The sequence below is a fragment of the Atractosteus spatula genome, chromosome 6 (assembly GCF_055471065.1).
Source record: "Atractosteus spatula isolate fAtrSpa1 chromosome 6, fAtrSpa1.hap1, whole genome shotgun sequence".
NCBI lineage: Eukaryota > Metazoa > Chordata > Actinopteri > Semionotiformes > Lepisosteidae > Atractosteus > Atractosteus spatula.
Window position 1 is genome coordinate 22032431 of NC_142711.1, and position 19498 is coordinate 22051928.

At 40.7% G+C, this 19498-nt stretch overlaps 1 protein-coding gene across 2 annotated transcripts in view; it reads right to left on the minus strand.

The window, feature by feature from the left end:
- Positions 1-1290: 1290 nt before the first annotated feature.
- Positions 1291-19498, minus strand: part of LOC148832674 (enhancer of polycomb homolog 1-like) — a 67264-nt gene continuing 49056 nt past the window's right edge. For both annotated transcript variants that reach the window (XM_088918846.1, XM_088918845.1), the window contains 13 exons: positions 18971-19130; positions 16101-16246; positions 14061-14267; positions 12166-12314; positions 10880-11036; positions 10334-10510; positions 10113-10202; positions 9854-10002; positions 7792-8147; positions 6113-6225; positions 5807-5948; positions 4095-4458; positions 1291-2689 (listed from right to left, as the gene is read on the minus strand). In XM_088918846.1, the coding sequence (XP_088774972.1) occupies positions 2617-2689; positions 4095-4458; positions 5807-5948; positions 6113-6225; positions 7792-8147; positions 9854-10002; positions 10113-10202; positions 10334-10510; positions 10880-11036; positions 12166-12314; positions 14061-14267; positions 16101-16246; positions 18971-19070 (2223 nt within the window). In that variant the 5' untranslated portion in view covers positions 19071-19130 and the 3' untranslated portion in view covers positions 1291-2616. The remainder of the gene's footprint in view (positions 2690-4094; positions 4459-5806; positions 5949-6112; positions 6226-7791; positions 8148-9853; positions 10003-10112; positions 10203-10333; positions 10511-10879; positions 11037-12165; positions 12315-14060; positions 14268-16100; positions 16247-18970; positions 19131-19498) is intronic.

The window sequence follows — 19498 nt, forward strand, 5'->3', positions numbered from 1 at the left end:
TTATTTGGTCATTTGTTACATTTTATTGATCTACTTATGAAATGCAACATTCCTTCTGCACAGAGTCCAGAATCAATGAGGAAACAGGCCCAATCACTGAAAGACTTTAGGAGAACCCTAAATCAAAATTCTGCAACTGGCTCAAAGTAGCAAAATAAACTTTGATTAAGCCTGTTTTAACACATTCTTGGAAAGGGGGTGTGGCGTAGAAGGGCAATTTAGAACATTCTCTAAAACATGATTCATGATTACATTTTAAGAATCATTCGCTTTGGTTACATTGAAGTTGCAGGAAACAATACTGCATATCTGCAGTTTTCTTACCTGCAATAAAGGACAATGGAAGAAGGCCGCTTCTAGCAAGTAAATCAATCCTCTGCAAGTCCACAGCAAGAGAAGACAAGTACATCATGACTTCCATTTCCAGTTACAGGATGTCAGCAAGTATTTAAAACTTACAGTAATATCTTTGGAAAGCGCCTTGCAGTTTATTCAACACTCCACTTAACCACACCCTACTTCTGCCAATGCAGGCATTGGTCAGAGTGAAAACGCACTAATTCTTGGAGAATTAGAGGATTTTAACAAAGTTCTGCTAGTAGCCCTGCTGGTCCTTGACAGGTTTTATGTTGTACAGATGCTGGTACGAGGCACATTTTATAATTGTTCCTTATAAAACTTCTGCAGTGGCAACAGGGTTCTAAGGCAATTCCAATGGCAAGAATTCTGACTGATGAAATCTGGAATAAGGCAGAAACCATTTGCCAAGCCTGAATTGTACACATTTAGAAGGTTAATTGAAAAAATAATTACTTCAGGTTCTGCAGCAGTGGCCTTTAAGTTCTGTCACATCTAATGTGTTTAATACATTTCTCAAGGTTAGTGCTCTGACAGAGCTGTTAAACTAGAGTTGTGCGTCTGAAAAGCCTTGCATTTTTAAATCAATTTCAGAAAATCCCAGAATTGAGATAATACAGAGCCCTGAAGGAACTAGTTACTGCAATAAACCCAATTAAAGATTCTTACTCCATTAAGCAAAAAGAATTAGTGGTCTCTGCACTCCATTAGAAGAAAATGCAGATTGGATTTGTAATTTACACTAAACTGCGAGAAGTGGTATGAATGAGGAAATCTAAAGAAATCTTTGTGAGTTTTGTATAACGGGCTGCTAATGGCTTTTCAACCCAAGGGTTTGCCATCAGCTGCAATAATCAATTCCAACCCCATCCCACCCCCACATCTCTTAAAGAGACGAGTGCAATCAGGAAACAAAATACAAGAGACATCTGCTGGTCAACATATAATGCCCTGGGGTTTATTTTTTGTGAGAATTCTGTCACAATATTTTTTTAATCTTCCAGGTGGGACTAGAAAACCTCAAGGATAAATTATGCCATTGGACTGGGCATTCAGATTCAGGTACTGACAAAAAACTACTAGTAGTCTGTTAAGTACCATACTCTTCACAGAAGAGAGCTCATTATTTCCAAAGGAAGGCACCCGATATTTGTGGTTCTGGCCTTGCAGCCTTCTGGAGAATCTTAAAAGGAAAAGCTGGCTGTTTTTTTCATCTTTTTTTTTAGAAATTGGAATGATGATACACGTACAGCAATTACTGCATTCATCTCCCTTATAGCCTTTTTTTCTATGAACAAGTAACAAAAGAATGAAGTCTTTCGATACAAGGAGGATACAATCATTATCACAAGAACAAAAAAAAAGATACAAAAATAACCTTTCAATGTATTTTTTACAAAAGAAAAAAAGGGAAGGAGTAGCTAAAAAAAGTAGCCAAACAAAAAAAAAGAGGTATTAGGGACTCCACTGTTATGAAAACTAGGGACCAAAATTATATAAAGCAGCAACAGTTAAACCAATAAAAATAGTGCTTAATCAGAAGCTACACTGGCTTCTGGGAAGAGACTTCACCCCTAGCTTGTTACTTGTCTTGGGACAATAGAAATGGAAGATCCCAGTAAGTAATAGATTACCCACTAACAAACCGATGCCTTAAATCCCCCCCCTATTCTGTATGTATGTCACCATTAATTCCACATGATACACAGAAAACTCGGGGACCCAAAGGGGACCCTAGTTATGTTCACAATATACAAAATACCGAGGAGTCCATAGCTACCTAACACATTTACTACAGCACAGGAACCAATGAAGGTACAGTGTACAAAAAAACTGTAAACACAGCACAATAAATAGATAAAACAGCAGGTTCCGCACCATGCACATGATGTGATGACACATTTTGTCTCTATACAACTCTCAAATCTCACACTCTTACCAGTTGCAATTTTTTTCATTTTTCCCAAGTGCAAAACATCACAAATGAACAGTTCTGTATTCAAGTAACGTATATACAAGGGTATTACAAATATGCAGTACTGTACATATAATTGCCATATTCATAATTTACAGACGTTGATTCCTCTTATTAACAGTAACAAATAAAAAATGAAAGCATGAGAGATGAGCATTGCAATTAAGTCCCAGCAGTTGCCATGGAAACACAAATGTGCTGCATTCCACCATCCCTTGCATTCACAATGCTACTGATGCATAGCACCTAAACCAGTCCCCAAGCCCAGGTCCGGCCCACTGGCACTACGTTACTTCCATGGCCACTGTATTGTCCGCTATACTGCTTAGTGCTGGCTTTTCTTTATCATGGTTTTCCCTGCAAAGAAAAGACACAAAGTTATTGCTTCCTCACTCAAAAAGATTCATTAAAAAAAAAAGATGCCGATTGTCTAAGTGGTTCACGGGTGCATACATCGGAGTTTGGATAGGAGAAATAGATGCATAATCATAAACCACAGTATCTACAGGTACAGAGTGCAACAACCTTCCCATCTACCCATGGCCACAGTGCTAACTCATGTGTTTTTATCACTCGGATGTAACGCAGCGCTTAAGAGCTTTGACATACAGGTAGCCCCCCCCCTTACAATTTTTTTTCTACAATGGAGCACGCAGATCTCTACCTATTTTTCTAAACATGAGCATGTGTTCGCTGTAATGAACAAAATTCCTTCGTTGGTGAGCATCCTACTGTAAGTGTGAGAATACACTTCAGTGAGAAGTGTAGGTCCATGCAGCCTACATTCTCTCTGTTTGGATTGGAAACTGCAATAAAGCGTGTAAATTCAAAATGATGAAATATGAACCCGTTTTTGACATAACGAGCATAACTCCTCCTCCTGCTGCTTACCAACGTCCGCTTTCTGGTGAGTTTTCAGTTTAAACTTGAACACAACCTTAATTTTAACATGTAATAAAGAAAACTAATTTATTCTTTATGGTATTTAAAGTACTCAACTCACTAAAAACCTTAATCATAGAATAAATGTAATTACATCATCGTACAATGGAAACATTACTTAACATATGGAAAGTGATTCATATGTTAACAAGGCCTTAATGGCAGTAATTTAAGAGATACTGTTGTCATTGTAATGATTCTGTACTACACAATTTTCATATCTACTTACCGGGATTAATTTTCATATAATGAATGACATTTGCTGTACTAGAAGTATTATATTTTTAATGCATTGCACTGAAAATGTTGAGAACAGTCTACATCATTCTGCTGAAACAGGTCATTTTACTTGATATGAAATGCAAACGGTTTCTGAAAATGAATATCTTCATCAAACACCACACTGGGGCAGCTTAAAAAAAAAGTCTGGAAGCACAAGCAATATTTCTTGCAGCATTTAAAAATGACACTTGCCTGATGCATCCCAATGAAAACACCTTGCCAGAAGTAGCTTTAACACGGGGTACACTGGGATAGGCTTCAATAATTCAAGAGGTACATTACGTCACCTGACCTTGTTAACTTGGGCCAATCAATCACTGCGTTAACCACTACTGATAAGCTGCTCAAGTTCAAAAGGTCTTTAATCTGGACCATTATATAAAAGGCAGGTATGGCAAAAATGATAAAACATTTACAGGGATCTGGGTATTAGATCTTACTTTAATTAAACCCAGATCTCCTTATGGCCTTAAGCAATAAGGGAAGACCCGTACCCACTCGTGTACATCTTTGGGAAAGATACCTGGCACACACTTACCTTGGTACTATATCCATTGAGGATGAGGCTGTAACCTTGGGCATTTGACAGTTTGTTGTCGCAGCCAACTTTAAGGCAGATGACGGAACTGTGTTTAAAGTCCTAGGTATATGCCGCGCATTCAGAGTGGCAATAGAGTTCACAGCGCCTCCCGACGAGGGCATCAGTCGAATGTTATTCCCAATCAGGACCTGAGTTGTAGAGTTGGCAGCAGTTCCGTGGTGACTCAGTGCACTGTGGGAACTCGAAGTCTGGGTGTTGTTGGAGGGCTGGAGAAAGGTGGAACCCACTGCGGTCGTTGACTGGCTTGTATGCACAAGTGCAGCAGGTGCGGTGTTAGCGAGGTGTAAGCCCTTGTATACTCCTGGAGAAAGAACAGAAAACCTGCATCAGGGCCATGGAAACTGCAGAAAATGGATGACAATGGTTTAAAGAGACTTAAGTTGAAGCTCTTCCACAGTAACTAAAAATTGAAATTCATTTTAATATATCAATTTGCCTTCAGTTGAGAAAAAGCAAAGCATCATATTAAATATCAGTATAGAAGAGGCAGAAGAGCGTGCACTTAGGTTCAACTGGCAGAATGCCACCAGGCCCTGGAGAGATTTTAAACTGAAAAAGTTTTAATTAGTGAAGCACTTCCAAAAGTGCTAATGCAGCAGCCAGTCATAAAAGTGACAAAACCGAACCTGGCAATCATAGACAGTCTTACTTCTGTTAAATGTAAAGTTATGGAATTAGGAACGGGCTAACACAAATGAAACGGGTAAAGATGAGGAATAAATGCTCCAAATGGGGTGATTTAATTCCTGGAGTACCATATATTAGGATCAGTACTCTCTGGATTTATATTAATAATCTAGACTGCAGGATAGAGCTGAATAGAAAGATCAACACTGCAGAAGCTGCAAAGACATACATTTCTAACCATTTACACAGAAGTCTAGCCTGGGAAAACATTTACATTCAATGCAAACAACTGCATACAGTGCAGTGCATAAAAATTACTTGTACTGTATGCTGAAATTTACATCTTTTAGATAAGCACTAAAAAGGCAAACTGTTAAGAGTTTATTTTTATTCAAAACAAAAGGATATTATGATAAAACTGTACAATGCACAAGTTTGCGTACGATTTTAGTCACGAACACTAAAAATAAATATTTGCACTCAATTTGTCCACAGAGCACAGGGTACATCCCCAGCCTCAAACAAATCCCTGAATTTAATGAACTAGTTTTAGTACAGAGAAAAATAAGGATATTAGATTCAATAAGGATCCATCTAATGAATGGCATTTCCAAGAAGTACCAATCGCAGTATAGTTCATGTATGCGTCTTATAGCATTATTACAGCTGATTCAAGCCCATCACCTATCTGTAAAACCGAAGCCACTGAAATCTAAAAAAAACCCAGGAAACTTTAAATACCCTGTTACCCCCACCTCAGTTTGATTCTCAGCAGAAAGAAGCCACAAGTGATTGCAAATATTCTTTTAAAAGCAATTTCATTTGCTGAAAGTAGGAGGGAATAGATGAGCAGGACAAGACAAACCTCTGACTGTTCAAGGCAAATGATATTCAAGTTTCTAAGATCACCATTACCAACAGAACAGTGTTTCAAGACAAGACCTAGGGTATTTCACCTGTTGTTGTTTGTGATAAGGAAAGCAGACTCATGGAAGCCAGAAACCCATCTCATCCCCTCTCACCTGAGGCCTGAAGGATCCCATTGACTCCGATTCCGAGCACCACCTCCTCCTTGGCTTTGAATGCCATCAGCTGCTCTGTCGTCACCAAAGCGGAGGCAGCAAACTGGGCGCTAACAGAATCCAACGTCTTCGATACCAAACCCTGCAAAAGACCGTTCAACGCCACGTGAGACCGATCCTGTAACGGCATCCCTGCATGGGAGGCAAACGGTCTTCATTACAGATGGACAAAGTTAAATTACACGCTGGTTGCTCTTGATGTTAAATCATTCTCTTGAAAACCGCACACGTTGTGAAAACCACTACCTGTGTACTGTTGGCGACAGAGACATTTGCTTGCTGTTGGATCTGTGCAAGCTGCTGTTTCTGCATCAGTGCTAGCTGCTGTTGGTGTTGCTGGTATTGTTCGGCTGTGAATGCTAAACAGAGCAGAAAGAAATAGATGAAGGTCAAAACGGTCACTTACATCCCACCAGGCACTTCTCTAGGAAACTTCTAAGTCTAAGGGAACTCCTAAATGAGGTGTTGCTGAGCACAATTTAAATGCAGTATCAGTACTGAATGCTTTATTATGTAAATACACATTTTGTATTCAAGGCATAAACAGCATATAAATATGCATTATACTATACTAGTTACCAAACTAGATTATTCTAAATATAATGGAGTCACAAACATTTAGCACACCTAGCAAAAATGAAAAACTTAACCCAGGGCCATCTCAGAAGTATTCAAGTCAGCTTTTCACATTCTGTAAAGTTGGGCAAATGTTTTGCTACATTTAATGTATTGGTAAACCTTGCACATCTCCTTATAGATGCAGTACATAAACCAAAAAGAATGCTGGTTTATAAATTAACAGAAGCAGGAAAGGAGCATATCATACATACATATGATACCTATCATAAATAGGACAGAACAGCATTAAAAAAAACTGCATTTTTCACTCCTGAGTAAAATTATCTGACATTCACCACAGGTGACCTATAAATGTCACGCGATGTAAGGAAACAACTTAAAACCTTCCACAGCACCCTGGACTAGAGATGAAAAGGAAACCCTCACTATTGCTGAGCGAGTCCCCTAAAGCACCTCCAACTAGTTCCTGGACAAGTGCCCTGACACTCGCTATATCCTACACCACTGTGGCATTTTTAAATGACATGTAAGAATGTGCCTTTGGCCTCCCCTACTTCTTATTCCGTAGATCTTGCAGCTGTGCAGTGTAGAACACGAGGCAAACCCAGAAAAACAAAAGTAAAAAACAGTGGACAAAAAGCAGCAAATCTAAATGCAATCAAGGGACCTTCCCAGACAAACAAAATCTGGCCCTGTACAACGTTAATAGCTATAGAAAAAGGTTGATCGATTCCTCCCTTATTTTGGGATTTGAATTGACTCAAGACAAAATAAATCTTTCTACAATATTACTTGCACAAAAGAACCAAATGAGGACAACCTTCCATATTTGTTCACATTCTGGGAAGGAAGGCTCCTTCAACATTCACCGTGAAAACTAAAGCATCTTATGAATTTATTTATAAACCCCTGGTTCTAACGGATTCTCTAGCCCTATCTCAAGCCAGCAATGGAAAAGTCACTACATGCATACAAAATACTGTTCTTTCAAAAGCTAACATTCTAGAGGTCTAATGAAAATGTTAAGTAGCAGCAGCAGCAACGACAACAAAACCTTTTCTGTACTCACTTCTAATAAAGAACTGTTGGCCCTCAAAAACCTACTGGGAGATGGTCAATTCACAGCCTAAAACAAAGAGCCCTGAATAATTTCATGCATCAGTGAACTTTCCAATTACCTTTCTCAAATACTTAAGGGATAACAATTCAAACTAACTTATGATTTGTTACAAAAACACAGAATCCCAAAAGCAAAACACCGGAAGACAAAAATAGGGGAAAAAACATCTTTATAGTGGAATAAACAGATGAAAGGAAGGAAAGGACAAGCCACTCTGGTGACATACCAGCGATGGGTGTGGAGCCAGTGCCACTTCTGTTCTGGGTGGAGGCGCCCCCTGCCTGGGTCCCAGGTTGTGCTGAGGACGTCCGGGCCAAGCCCCTGTATAGTTTCCTTGAGGAGACATCTACACTGTCCGCATCGTGTAGTGGTAGTGTCCGGGGCCTAAAATGTCTCCACCGACAAGACTTAATGTTCAATAATATTTGACTGAGGTCTCTAGAGGGATTTCTGTCCGAGGTATTTGTTTCTGAGGTACTGGCAAACTTGTCAGCTGAAGAGGGCTGCGGGGAGGCGAGCATTTCCGGATCCAGCCGATGAAGTACATTGTCATAGTCTGTGTGTGCTCTGTCCAGTAAGACCCTGCGCAGAGAAGACAAGACAAGAGCATGGTCAGCCCCTGTTCCACGACCTTTCTAATGTAGCATGGCTTCTAATCCACAGCAAGGGCCGTAAAGCAGTAGTATTAAGCTTGTTTAGAGCTACCACTCATTTCTGCTTTGTGATGCAAGGGAATTAGTACCTCTGTCTCTGGCTGTAACAGATTTCTTCATTCTTTAAATGGGAGAACTGCAGAAGTTCTGACCTGTAGTTCAGCTTTTGCTCAAAGTCTTTTTTTCTTGATTTAACACACCGATATAAAATCTCAGTACTGCAGGCATTTCTGAACACTCCCCTACAATCCCCCTACATCTTTAACTAGAAGTTGAAACTGACAGCAAGACAGTGTCGATGGACGATAAACTTAAAAAAATGCTTAGCTTCATAACGACACACCCTCGTTAGCTTGATAATGAGTAGCATCCAATGCCAAAGGAGCAGCTCAGAGCAAAAAAAAAAGCTTCTCTCTTATGATTGCAAGGAAGTCAGGAAGATTACCAGGTGCATGGACATTTAATTGAACAGATCCACCCGTTAAATTCATTATGCAGATTAACATTGGTCTTCAACATGGAGTTGATTGTGAAGGGAGTAAGCAACATGTGGCCGCCACTGGTAGCAACACAAGCTGTGTATCTGTGACACAGACTGCACTGGGCTGCAGAGGTGGAGTTGTGGGATTCGGTGCTGTTCCCACTTCTAAATCCTGGGCCGTAGATGACCCAACTCAATCCTTAAATCTTGGATAAAGCTCAAGTTTGAAGAGTAGAGTGTCCACAGTGTAACTACCCCATTCTAACCTCTCAAACTATTAAATGAGCAAACAAAGATGAGTGGCACAAAAGTGTGATCACAACAAGCAGGGCATGTTGATTCCATGATAGTCATTTTTTATTTTCCCCAGATCAGATGAAATCACTATCACCTGTACCCAGTCCACAATCCCACCTGATAATTTAATGCTTTTACAACAAAAGTTATTCAACTGTACTGAGGTAAGTCAGGATCACAATCAAAATCATGCCAAAAATATCTGATCAATGCCCACACTATTCTTTTAAAAACATACACAGCATCAACAGTGAAAAATTGACATTAAGTATATAATGCATAAGATATATTTACAGTGCAAAGCCAAGTATCCACACGCCTTCAGAAGTCTGAGTTGATATACTTTATTTTTGAAATTTCAAGTTGGATTTAAACTTTAATCACTGTTGCATTGCGTACCGTAAAAAATGTTTTGCCCACACAAAATAAAAACATCGGGGGAGTAAGGTTAGACCACTATTTTTAATTGTGAAAAGCTTTCAATTTTACAGACTGATCATGTTCAACCCATCACCCCGTCTCAAAAATCTTTCCTTGTGCTTCCAGCAGTGAATGTTTTGGCAAGGGGTGCACATTGTGCTAAGATTCCCCCATTAACAGCAGCATAGACTTGCCAGATAATGACAACATATGAAGCACAGAAAACGATGGAGCGGGACAGAACGATCACTTGTAAAGGGTTAATGCCAGTGAAAGTCCGGGGCCGTGAGTTCTTGAGGAAGAACGCCTTGGGGAACAATCCGCGCTCACTGTGCTCCTGTGGAAAGGCATGCCTTCTGGATTCCTGTATCCATCGCGTGGAGACACCTGGGTTCCAGGTATGGGGGAGGAGATTCGGGGACTGGCGGAGAGCTCACCTGCCGCCTCGTCCAACGCGCCGGCGGGCGAACCCCATGCAGCGCCGGGGGACGGTGAGGGTCGTGAGGCAGTATCTGTAGCGCACATCTCCCACACCTCCCTCTGAAGGACTACACCACGGCCAATTGCCTGTTTGGTCCAACCGAGACTGTGGGGTGGTGGTGGCAGGGACGAGAGAGAAAGGAAAGAGACAATATAAGTAACGCAGCTGTTGTCATAACCTGTAGCGATGGAGGAAAAAGGAAATGCAAAACTTACAGCATAGTATTGACAGCCAGCCTTCCGACGAAAAGCAAAGGGACCGTCCGGGTCATTCTCTTCCTCAGCTTCTGAGGAACCTGAATGAATCTAAAGAGAGAAAAAGCAGCCATGAACAACTGCAGGTAGTTTTAGATCCAAGATTTCGAAGCAGCTCTTATTAATGGAAAATCTGATTTGCAGATCTTTATTCTTTCAAAGGACAGCTTCAGCGTAACTACCTGGGAGAAAGGTTCTTCATCTGAGCTTGGGAAGTCATACTGATTTAAGTCCTTAGCGTTGAAGACTGGCAGTACAGAGGGACCTGATTGCTGAGGCGCAGCAGAAGTAGATAAAGGTAAGACTTTGGGCTTCTTCTCGTACTTCCTTTTTGTTCGGACAACTTCTGTCTTCTCTTGCTGAAAAAATAAAACAGAACCCTGATGGAACCTAAGGCTTTCTGAAAGAAAAGAGAAAGGCTTTTCCGTTTAAACATATATGGCAGCTTAGCCAAACGCCTCTGCTGAAAACCACACTTTCAAAATCCGTTGTGTACTGCCTACTGCTCATACCTGGAGTCAATAACCATACATCACATTTTCAAAATATTGCTCTTGGCAAAGATTATGCGATTAGCTATTCAAGACAGGATTAACACTGACAATTTTGTTTCTGGTGGTATCCTGACAGTTGTGCATTCCTTTAAGATTTTGGTGTTGACTCCAGTATCGATAAGAAAATTAGGAGCCATTCAACCTATAGAAATATGCTTCGAACTCTGAACACACCTTAGGTTTGTACTCTTTAAGCTCCATATGATCCTGATGCTTAAACTGATTGCTGTTCGACAGTGGAATGATGGGCATCGTGTACGTTGGTTTCACTAGCTGTCGCTGAGCCAAGACCTCTGCCATAATCTCGCCACCAAAGTCAGCTATACTATACCTGAACAAGGGCAGAAAAGAGCACGCATTAACAGATGGGAAAAATCCAAACGCAATTTAAGGCAAGAGCAAGACGTAATGAGCACAGACTGGCTTATTAGATTAATATCTGGCTTGTGGGAATGTCTGAGATAAAAGAGCAGGCATGACTGAAAAAGTTCATTACTCTCCAGTCCTTCAACACTTTCTTTGCAAGATGCTTTGTGCAGCCACAAGGGAAACCCATTCCTGAAAGCCGTCCTTACCTCCAGCTCTTCTCCCTAAGCTTCAGTGTCTTTTAAAGACATCTGAGAGAGTGACTGCTGTAGGTATCTTTCTCATTTCTACATGTGAGATTTGCCTTTTCGCTGCCTTAAGCAATTAAGGCTACTGGGATTGCCCAAGCCCAGGTCTTTCATTGAAGAAAATCAGGTTCACGATAATTAACAGCTCTGAGCATAAGCAATGAAGTCAGTTGGAGGTTTTTTTTTAAATATTCTTGCATTTGCATGCATACATTTTAAATAAAAGGTCAGCCCTTTTTTGTACTTTTGACTGCAACAACCGCATGAAGGTAAACAAATTGATCTTGAATAAATTAAGAACTGCAGCCATTTGAACCAATTTTACCATTAAGCTTTTTTATTCATTGACTTAACACTAAGGCCCAGGAGTCTAAAATAATGATATGCATAACTATCATTTTGTTCGAAATTACAGAGAACATTTCAAAGTATTCAGCAGATAGTGGCAGTCCCATTTTCCATTATGTTCCATGTAACAGTTAAGACCATTACTTATTTGTCCTTTCTAGGAACTCCTCAAAAAATGTTTCTCTCTTCCAGCAAAGGCGGAAGAAACTCAAGATGAAAATATTTTACTTTCCAGGTTGAAGGAAATGTCACGGAAGATCTTATTACATTTCAAACCTACTTCAGTATATGCTGTATGTTCTCTTCCACTCATACAAAGAAAACCGCAAATGGAGAACAGTTGAACATTTATACCCTATAACCGTTCAGGCCCAGCTTCTTCCTTGACGCCTCGACGTACACCTTTTCTATGCTTATGCAAAAGGTATATTTTACAACTGCTTCGTTGTATATAGGGGAAAACTGCTTTAAGTTAAGGAGAGCTCAGAGGCTTCTTACCTCTTCTCTATGATCTCCAGTGTCAAGTGCAATAGCTCTCTTTTACTCTTCTCTCTTCTCTTAATCATCTCCAAGATGGTCACAGCTCGGCTTAGGTCTCTCCGCAGCTTCAGCATTTTCTCATACGATGCCTCATCATTCTTCCGATTCTGCAAGATGATACAAAATGAAAAAAGAGACGCAAAACATTCATGTTTATGCTCAGAAAGAAACAAGGAGCCCATTTATGTACTCAAACAGCTCCTTGTAGTAGGAAGGAGACCACGACAAAAGTACAACAAAACTGTCTATTTCGGACTAGGGATGCTGAGATTAACCAGTTTCACTATTAACCATGTCCCGTTTTCATAACCGTGAGAATTTTAGAAGCTACAGTAAAATTCTATTTTAGCAGCCTCGTGTGCCACGATGCCCTGAACAATTCCTCTCGCGAGTGAGTCACGCGTGTGCGCGCTGTGCCTGGCCGGCTCAGCTGGCTAGTCCAACAACACCTTAGCCTACAGCGAGCAGACGTGCTGTGAAAGTGACAGAGGGATACGTTATCTCAGCGTTATATCCACCAAAAAAGCGCCTAGAATCGGCAGTGTGGGAGCATTCTGGATGTCTAAAAAATGATCAGGGGGTAGTAGAAGACGATGGATACCCAATTTGCAAACCGTGCCGCAAAAATGTAGCTGCCAAAGGCTTAAACACGTCTAATCTGCTTTAGCGTCCCCATGATCACCACCCATCGCTCTAGACACAAGTCAAGGGGAAAAAATAAACTAGCTAACGTTCCACTAGTTTAAGTTAGGGCTCGCCCTGGCTGGAGCGGTTCACAGCGGAGCAGTGCTCTGTGCGTATTTAACGTTACTTTTGTTTTCATTCGAGTTAATTTTGTGGGGATACCTCGATCTCTTATAAACATTTCTTCCTATAATTGTTGCTCACCACCAGTCCATCCACTGGCCCTGGCATTAACATAAGTACACTTTTTACTGACAACGAGTGACGAAGTTCCAAGTGAGGAGAGGGACAAAGTATGTATAAAGTAAGTATATAAAGTAGGTTACGTGTTTTATTTGCAGGACCAAAAGAATGTTATGAAAAAAACAATAAAATGTTTATTATGCCATGCTTTGTGTCTTTTTTCCCTCCATAGTGTCTCAGAATACATTACCTGAAAAAAAAATAAAACCATGAAATCGGGATTATTTCCTGAGACTATAATCGCACCACCAAAATCTCACACCGTGACATCCCTATTTCAGACTAATATCTCCTGGGAAGACAAATTTCTTGAGCTGTCCATCACTACATTTTTTTAAAAGCAAGAGAACAAGTTCACACTTAACTGCATAAAGTAGTAGTGGAGTGAACCCTACAGTAAAACACTGCACTAAACCTAGTAAAGTATTCGGGCCTGGACTGCCAGACTCAGAGACAGTTTTTACCCCCAAACTATCAAATTATTAAACTTCAGCCTCTCTTACCTACGATCTGAACCCTTACAGTACCATCTCTCTTTATCAAAACTCAAACACACACTGAAATCTACCTCTACCTCACACGTCAAGAAGCTCACTCCCTGTTATTTTCTATCCTTTATTTCATTCTCTTGATGTATGATTTTGTACATTTGCCTTTACCGGTTGTTGTTTTGCACATTGCCTGTTGTCTCTGTCTTTCTTTTCTTATACAACTATTGGTGTTGGGTTTTTTTGTACTTCTTATCGTCTGAGAACTAGCTAAATAGCATTTCGTTGTACCATATACCGGTATATGGGTATAATGACAAACTTGAACTTGAAAACTCTACAGGGGCAGAGAGCTGTACTCAGAAATGAACAGCACAGAACGATCCACCTCAAGAGTACTAGAGGCCGTAGTCGCCCTCTCCGGGCCGGAGCGCGTACCTTGCGTGTCTGCATCTTCTCGGTCCTCCTGCGGAAGGCGACGTACGGGTCGTTGGTGCTGGAGCCATCGCGCTTCTCCTGCTTCACCATGGGGATGAGGGAGGCGCTCTTGCAGCCTTTCCTCTTGCGCGCCCAGTACTCGAACACCTCCCGGATCAGCTCGTCGTCCTCCTTCAGCAGCAGCTTCGCCTCCTGGAGAGTCACCAGCTGAGGGTTAAGAGAGTGAATTCACCGACTGGGTCTCCGGCAAGCGGTCAACGAGATACAAGATAACGAACGTGGGTTTAACGACCGCTGAGTTGCTCAGGCTTCGTTATTTTAACCCATATCACATTAAGCCTCCAAGTGTCTCACGAGTGGCCTACGAAAACATTTCTCTTTTGCAGTAAACATCATAGAACCACACTTGTACAAAAGTGTAGATTTTGGTATATAGCCAGGGGCAGCAAAAACCCAATGAAGTAGAGGTGGCCGAGTGTGAAGTCTGAGAAAGAGACATTTCAGTCAACCAGACACACCCAGAGCCAGTCAGTTTCTCTCACATTAACAGCTGTGAAGAGAGTGCACACCATGATACAGTTAGTGCACGCTTGTCATCCGCGAGGTGGTGCTCTGGAAGCTAAAACTACTGCTTTAGTCTGCACAGTGTGTGTGTGTGGGCTCCGTCCTGGAATAAACTGCATAAACATACATATCACCATTTTCAGGTCAGTCCTATGCCACTTGGCAAGGTTAATGGAAATGAATACCATGGATAATAAACTATGCACAGTTGATATATCCGGTCAAAGCATGAACTAGTTCATAGTTTGCAAGCTGTTTATTTTTTGTTCAGGTGTACACGAGAGTTTTGATTGCCACAAAAGATTGCATTACAAAACGACAAACTGATTCTGCTTCTGCCGTGTGACTGGGAAGACCTCAGTGCACATCATGCTGGTTCACCTACACATTGTACTTGTAGAGCGGCGCCTTTCTGTACAACAGCTAAGTAAAATAGCAGTGAGTGGGATCAAGTGAAAGAGACATAATAACATTGCCACTCAGTTATTATATGGTTGAACTATGGAGTTCATCTGCTATGACGCTACTGCATCACATGCTCAGTTGACGTCTTTAGCCAGTTAATTTCTAGAACGTCCTTCTGGGAGCTGGAAAAGCTTTGGCCGTTTTCTTCAGTCTTATGAAAAAAATCGGCTCCATACGAAACGCTGAAACAAATCTAATCCTTCCCAGTATGAGGACATCCACACAATACTTGGAGACCACTGCGACAAACCGACTCAATGACTTGTGTTTGGAGAATTGCAATGATCTGAATCTTTTCTTGAACGTTTCAGAGAAGCAATATTGGTACTTGAGGTTTCAAATTCTCGGACACTGCATCTCACAACTGTCAGGTTCTAAAGAAAATATTTCAAGAAAATTTGACCAGAACAAACACGAGAAGATATTCCTAGCCGGTTATGTGTATAAATCAGGAGTAGACAGGCCCGGTCTTCCCAGTCACACGGCAGAAGCAGAATCAGAATCCGTTTGGCGTGATGTTTTGTAACAAATCTTTTATAACAAAACTTCCATGTACACCTGTTGGTAATCAAATCCCTGTTTTTATACCCTAAGCTAAAAAGTAAGAAAATATTTGATGGAGATGTCCAGCGAGCACAAAATGCAGAGATTAAATGCTGGTAATCAAGGAGCAGGGAGACTGCAAACAGTCTGCATGCCAAAGGAGAAAAATGTCTGTGGCCAATGATTTCTCAAAAGTTGAGGAATGCAACTATTTTGGTTAAAAATGAAGTGCAATTGGATTCCATATTTGCACTCCTTTGGAATCTGGCATTGAAAGATTCAAATTTTCTGTCCTGGTGAAAGGAGCGCTCTTCTGCACTCCTCAGCTTTCATGCATTTGACTGGAAGATCAAATCTTGGAGGAAATGAATAAGTCAAATTAAAACTGAAGAACTGGGTCACCCTAAACCAAACCAAAGTCTACTAAACAAAACTGTCCTAATAAACTTTAACCAGAGTGATGGTCACCTGCTGTCCACTGCCCCTTTCCAGACGGTCAATCATGTCTTCAAACTGCAGAGGAGTGATCTCCATTTTCTTTTTCAGCTTATTCACAAACGCCTCATCTTCTGAATCCAAGTCATAGTCCGGCTGCTCAGCATCCAGGCTGAAAGCTAAGAAGGGGAGAGGAAAAAAATTACACATGCAGCAAGCATTTCTCTTCACTTAAAAAAGATAATCAAATCAAGGGCTGAAAGCAACAAGTCATTCTATACTGTTTGAAATTCATCAGGCAAAGCTAGTTACAGTCGTGCCCAATATTCCTCTTGTATTTAATTTAACAAGAGGCAAACGTGACAGACCCTGGACTGAATTCAGCCTAAGTCCCAGAGTTTCCTGAAGATTTAAGAGGCTTCATCAGTGGACACAGGTAAAAATATTTATTTTATACACTCAGCATTACGTCGCAACTACATTTCACGGTTGAACAGATCACCTAATGTGTTTAGAAAGTAATTGATTCTGTTAGCTCCCACACACAGGGAATCAGACGTAACAATGCCCTTGGACGTTGACTTCTACGGCTGAGGTACAGAAAATTGACTTTCAAAATACAGCATCGCATAACTATGGCGCTAGTGGCTAATGAGCAATATCCAAGTTACTTTCAAATGCTTCACTACAGTGGACTGCTATTTGAACAAACTCATTTTACAAGATGTAGCACACAAATTATGGTCTTAAGTTTATTGCAGTTATCAGACATTAGAAACATGGGGCACAACCAGCTACTTTAAGTGACTCATGTAATCTGCAATTTTCTTCATCCAGCAGTTATAAAATACTTTACTACTGACCTTAACGTTTAAGTGTACTTCATAAAAAGTCATCTGTAATTAAGCTAAACATTTGACATACTTTGCCAGGGTAAAAGTAGCCCACTTTAAGCTGTCTGATGTGCCTTCACAATCCTCTCTTCAGCATAAGAACACTTCAACTGTGGAAATTTTAGAACTAACATTTTCCTATTAAAATGTTCACAAAGTTATCTGTGGAGAAATACAAATACTTGGTTTTGCTTCAGTCTATTATGAAAAATGTTTCTCCATACTTTAACAATTTCTAAGTTATTTACATCCAGTGAAGGTAAGTCTTGTTTTAATAAGGCAAAAAAAACCCAAACATGTTAGGATCTTGTTACAGACATGCGCCTGGCTAGGGACCGTTTTTAACAACTTCATAAGGTAGCAAGGCACTTCCCACTCACCAACAAAAACTGGTCACATTGATGAGCAATACACAAGATAATTACTGCAGTGCACATCGGGAGTTAGGCAGGCCAATGGCACAGTGGCTCAGATTGCTGCCTCACAGCTGGTAGGGGAGTGTGCCACGCAGTGGACTGGCGTCCCGCTCGGGGCGTATCCCGCCCTGTGCTGTTGCATGCTGGGACAGGCTCCACCTCCCGAGGAGGACCCCTGTTGTCGGTCCTATTTGATTCTGGAACCCTCTTTGCTTTTTTGTTGCGATCTGCTTTGTGGCTGCTTTTGTACTGCATGAAGCAGTTAGAAATGAATAGATGGATATAATGAGTTTAAATGTTTCCCAAAACGTGTTTAATAATAGTGATTTTCATTGGCCTCTAACCAAAAATGCATTTTGCAGCACAACACGTGAAGTCTTTCAGAAGCAAGATTACCCTTTTTTGCTTAATAGGAAGCCTGAGACGAGTCAATTTTTCTCCACATTAACAAGACTAAATTTAAGAACATGGTTTCAACACCAAAAAAACATTGGTTCTGCCGTTTTGAAGAGATTCTAGTAGAATACCAACTTTCAAGTATACATCTAAAGCAAAACTCTTAAAATACATGACTCAAAGCTGAAATAAACTCTTCACTGACACACAACAACCACCTGCAAACACTACACAATAAAATGTACCTGTCTGAAAAACCTGCATTTGCCACCTGGTAATTCAGTTAAAACTACACAAATAAAGGTCAAGTAGGAAGGCAGGCATTCTAAATGTAGACTAACTGCACATAGTGTGTATATTGCTGTCATGATACAATGACTGCAACAGTGCTTGTGAAAATGAAGAGCAAATCACAGACAACACTGAGAAATAAGATTACGCTTAAGAACATAAGACTGGTTTCATACAAGAGACCATCTGGTCCTCTGACAAGCAGGTAAACTACCCAAGTTTCAGAACCATACATTCTAAATACAGCTGTGCCAACAGATTTAAAACTAATCAAATTTTACTTGTCCTTCAAAAAAAGCAACCCCATTACCCGCTCGTGTTAGAATACCAAAGACACCACAGTTGAAGGAACTTGTCTCATTGATCAAACTGTGGAAGAAAGCACCAGAACTACACATCACAACCCAAGTTCTGTTAAATAAAAACTTGTTATATAATGGAGATCAGCAGCTCTGAGGTAATAGATTTCTTTACTCCAAATAATGCAATGTCATCAAGGTTGACCTTGTAATAACATTGTATTGCACTAGCGCTGAACTGGGGTAATGTTGGCATGTGCAGAAACCCTTGTATATTCTTACATTACCAGCTGAAAAATTCTGGGTCATTTAGAGATGTATATGAAATATTAATACACGCTTCCACAGGTCAGTTAAATCAAGAAACCATGCTAACCATTAAAGAAAATATTTTATAAGCCTTATTTGAACCTATTTCCCTCATGTGCACATGTAAAAACGTATTGATGGCATTTTAAAATAAGTATAGTAGAGCTCTAGACAAAAAAGGCCTAAACAAATATTATATGGGTTTCCTTATCCACCAATACATCTCAACAAATCACACCCAGGTTTTAAAGTCAAAGCAAAAGTATAGTCTGCAGCAAAGAATTTCATCCAGTACTTACGCTGTATGTGAATAAGCTGCTTTGGCATCTTGAACTCTCCGGGGTAGAGAGATTCATAATAGGCAATGTTGCTTTCTGCCTCCGGAACCGGAATAACCATGTTATCCCGTTTCTCTCCATAAACCTGCTGTGCTGAAATTGCCCTCTGGAGATGGTGCTCCTACAGAAATAAAAGTTAAAAATCCATTAGGACTCACATAAACGTTTTCTAAGCACTTTATCCAATACAGGGTTTTGGGGGAGCAAGCAACGAGCGCAGGGGAGGATACACCCTGGACAGGACGTCAGTCCTTCACAGGGCAGACAAACACTCGCACTAGAGCCGGTTTTTCCTCAGAAGCCAATTAAACTACCAGTATGTTTTTGGACTGTGGGAGTAAGCCCGGTGACCCTTAGGAAACCCATGTGAACACAGGGCGAACCCACAAACTCCACAAAGACAGCAGCCCAGGAGCCTGAGCCCCAGCACTGCAAGACAGGTATGCTAACCACTGCACCAACCTGTCACCCCCCACTCTTCAGTTTTAA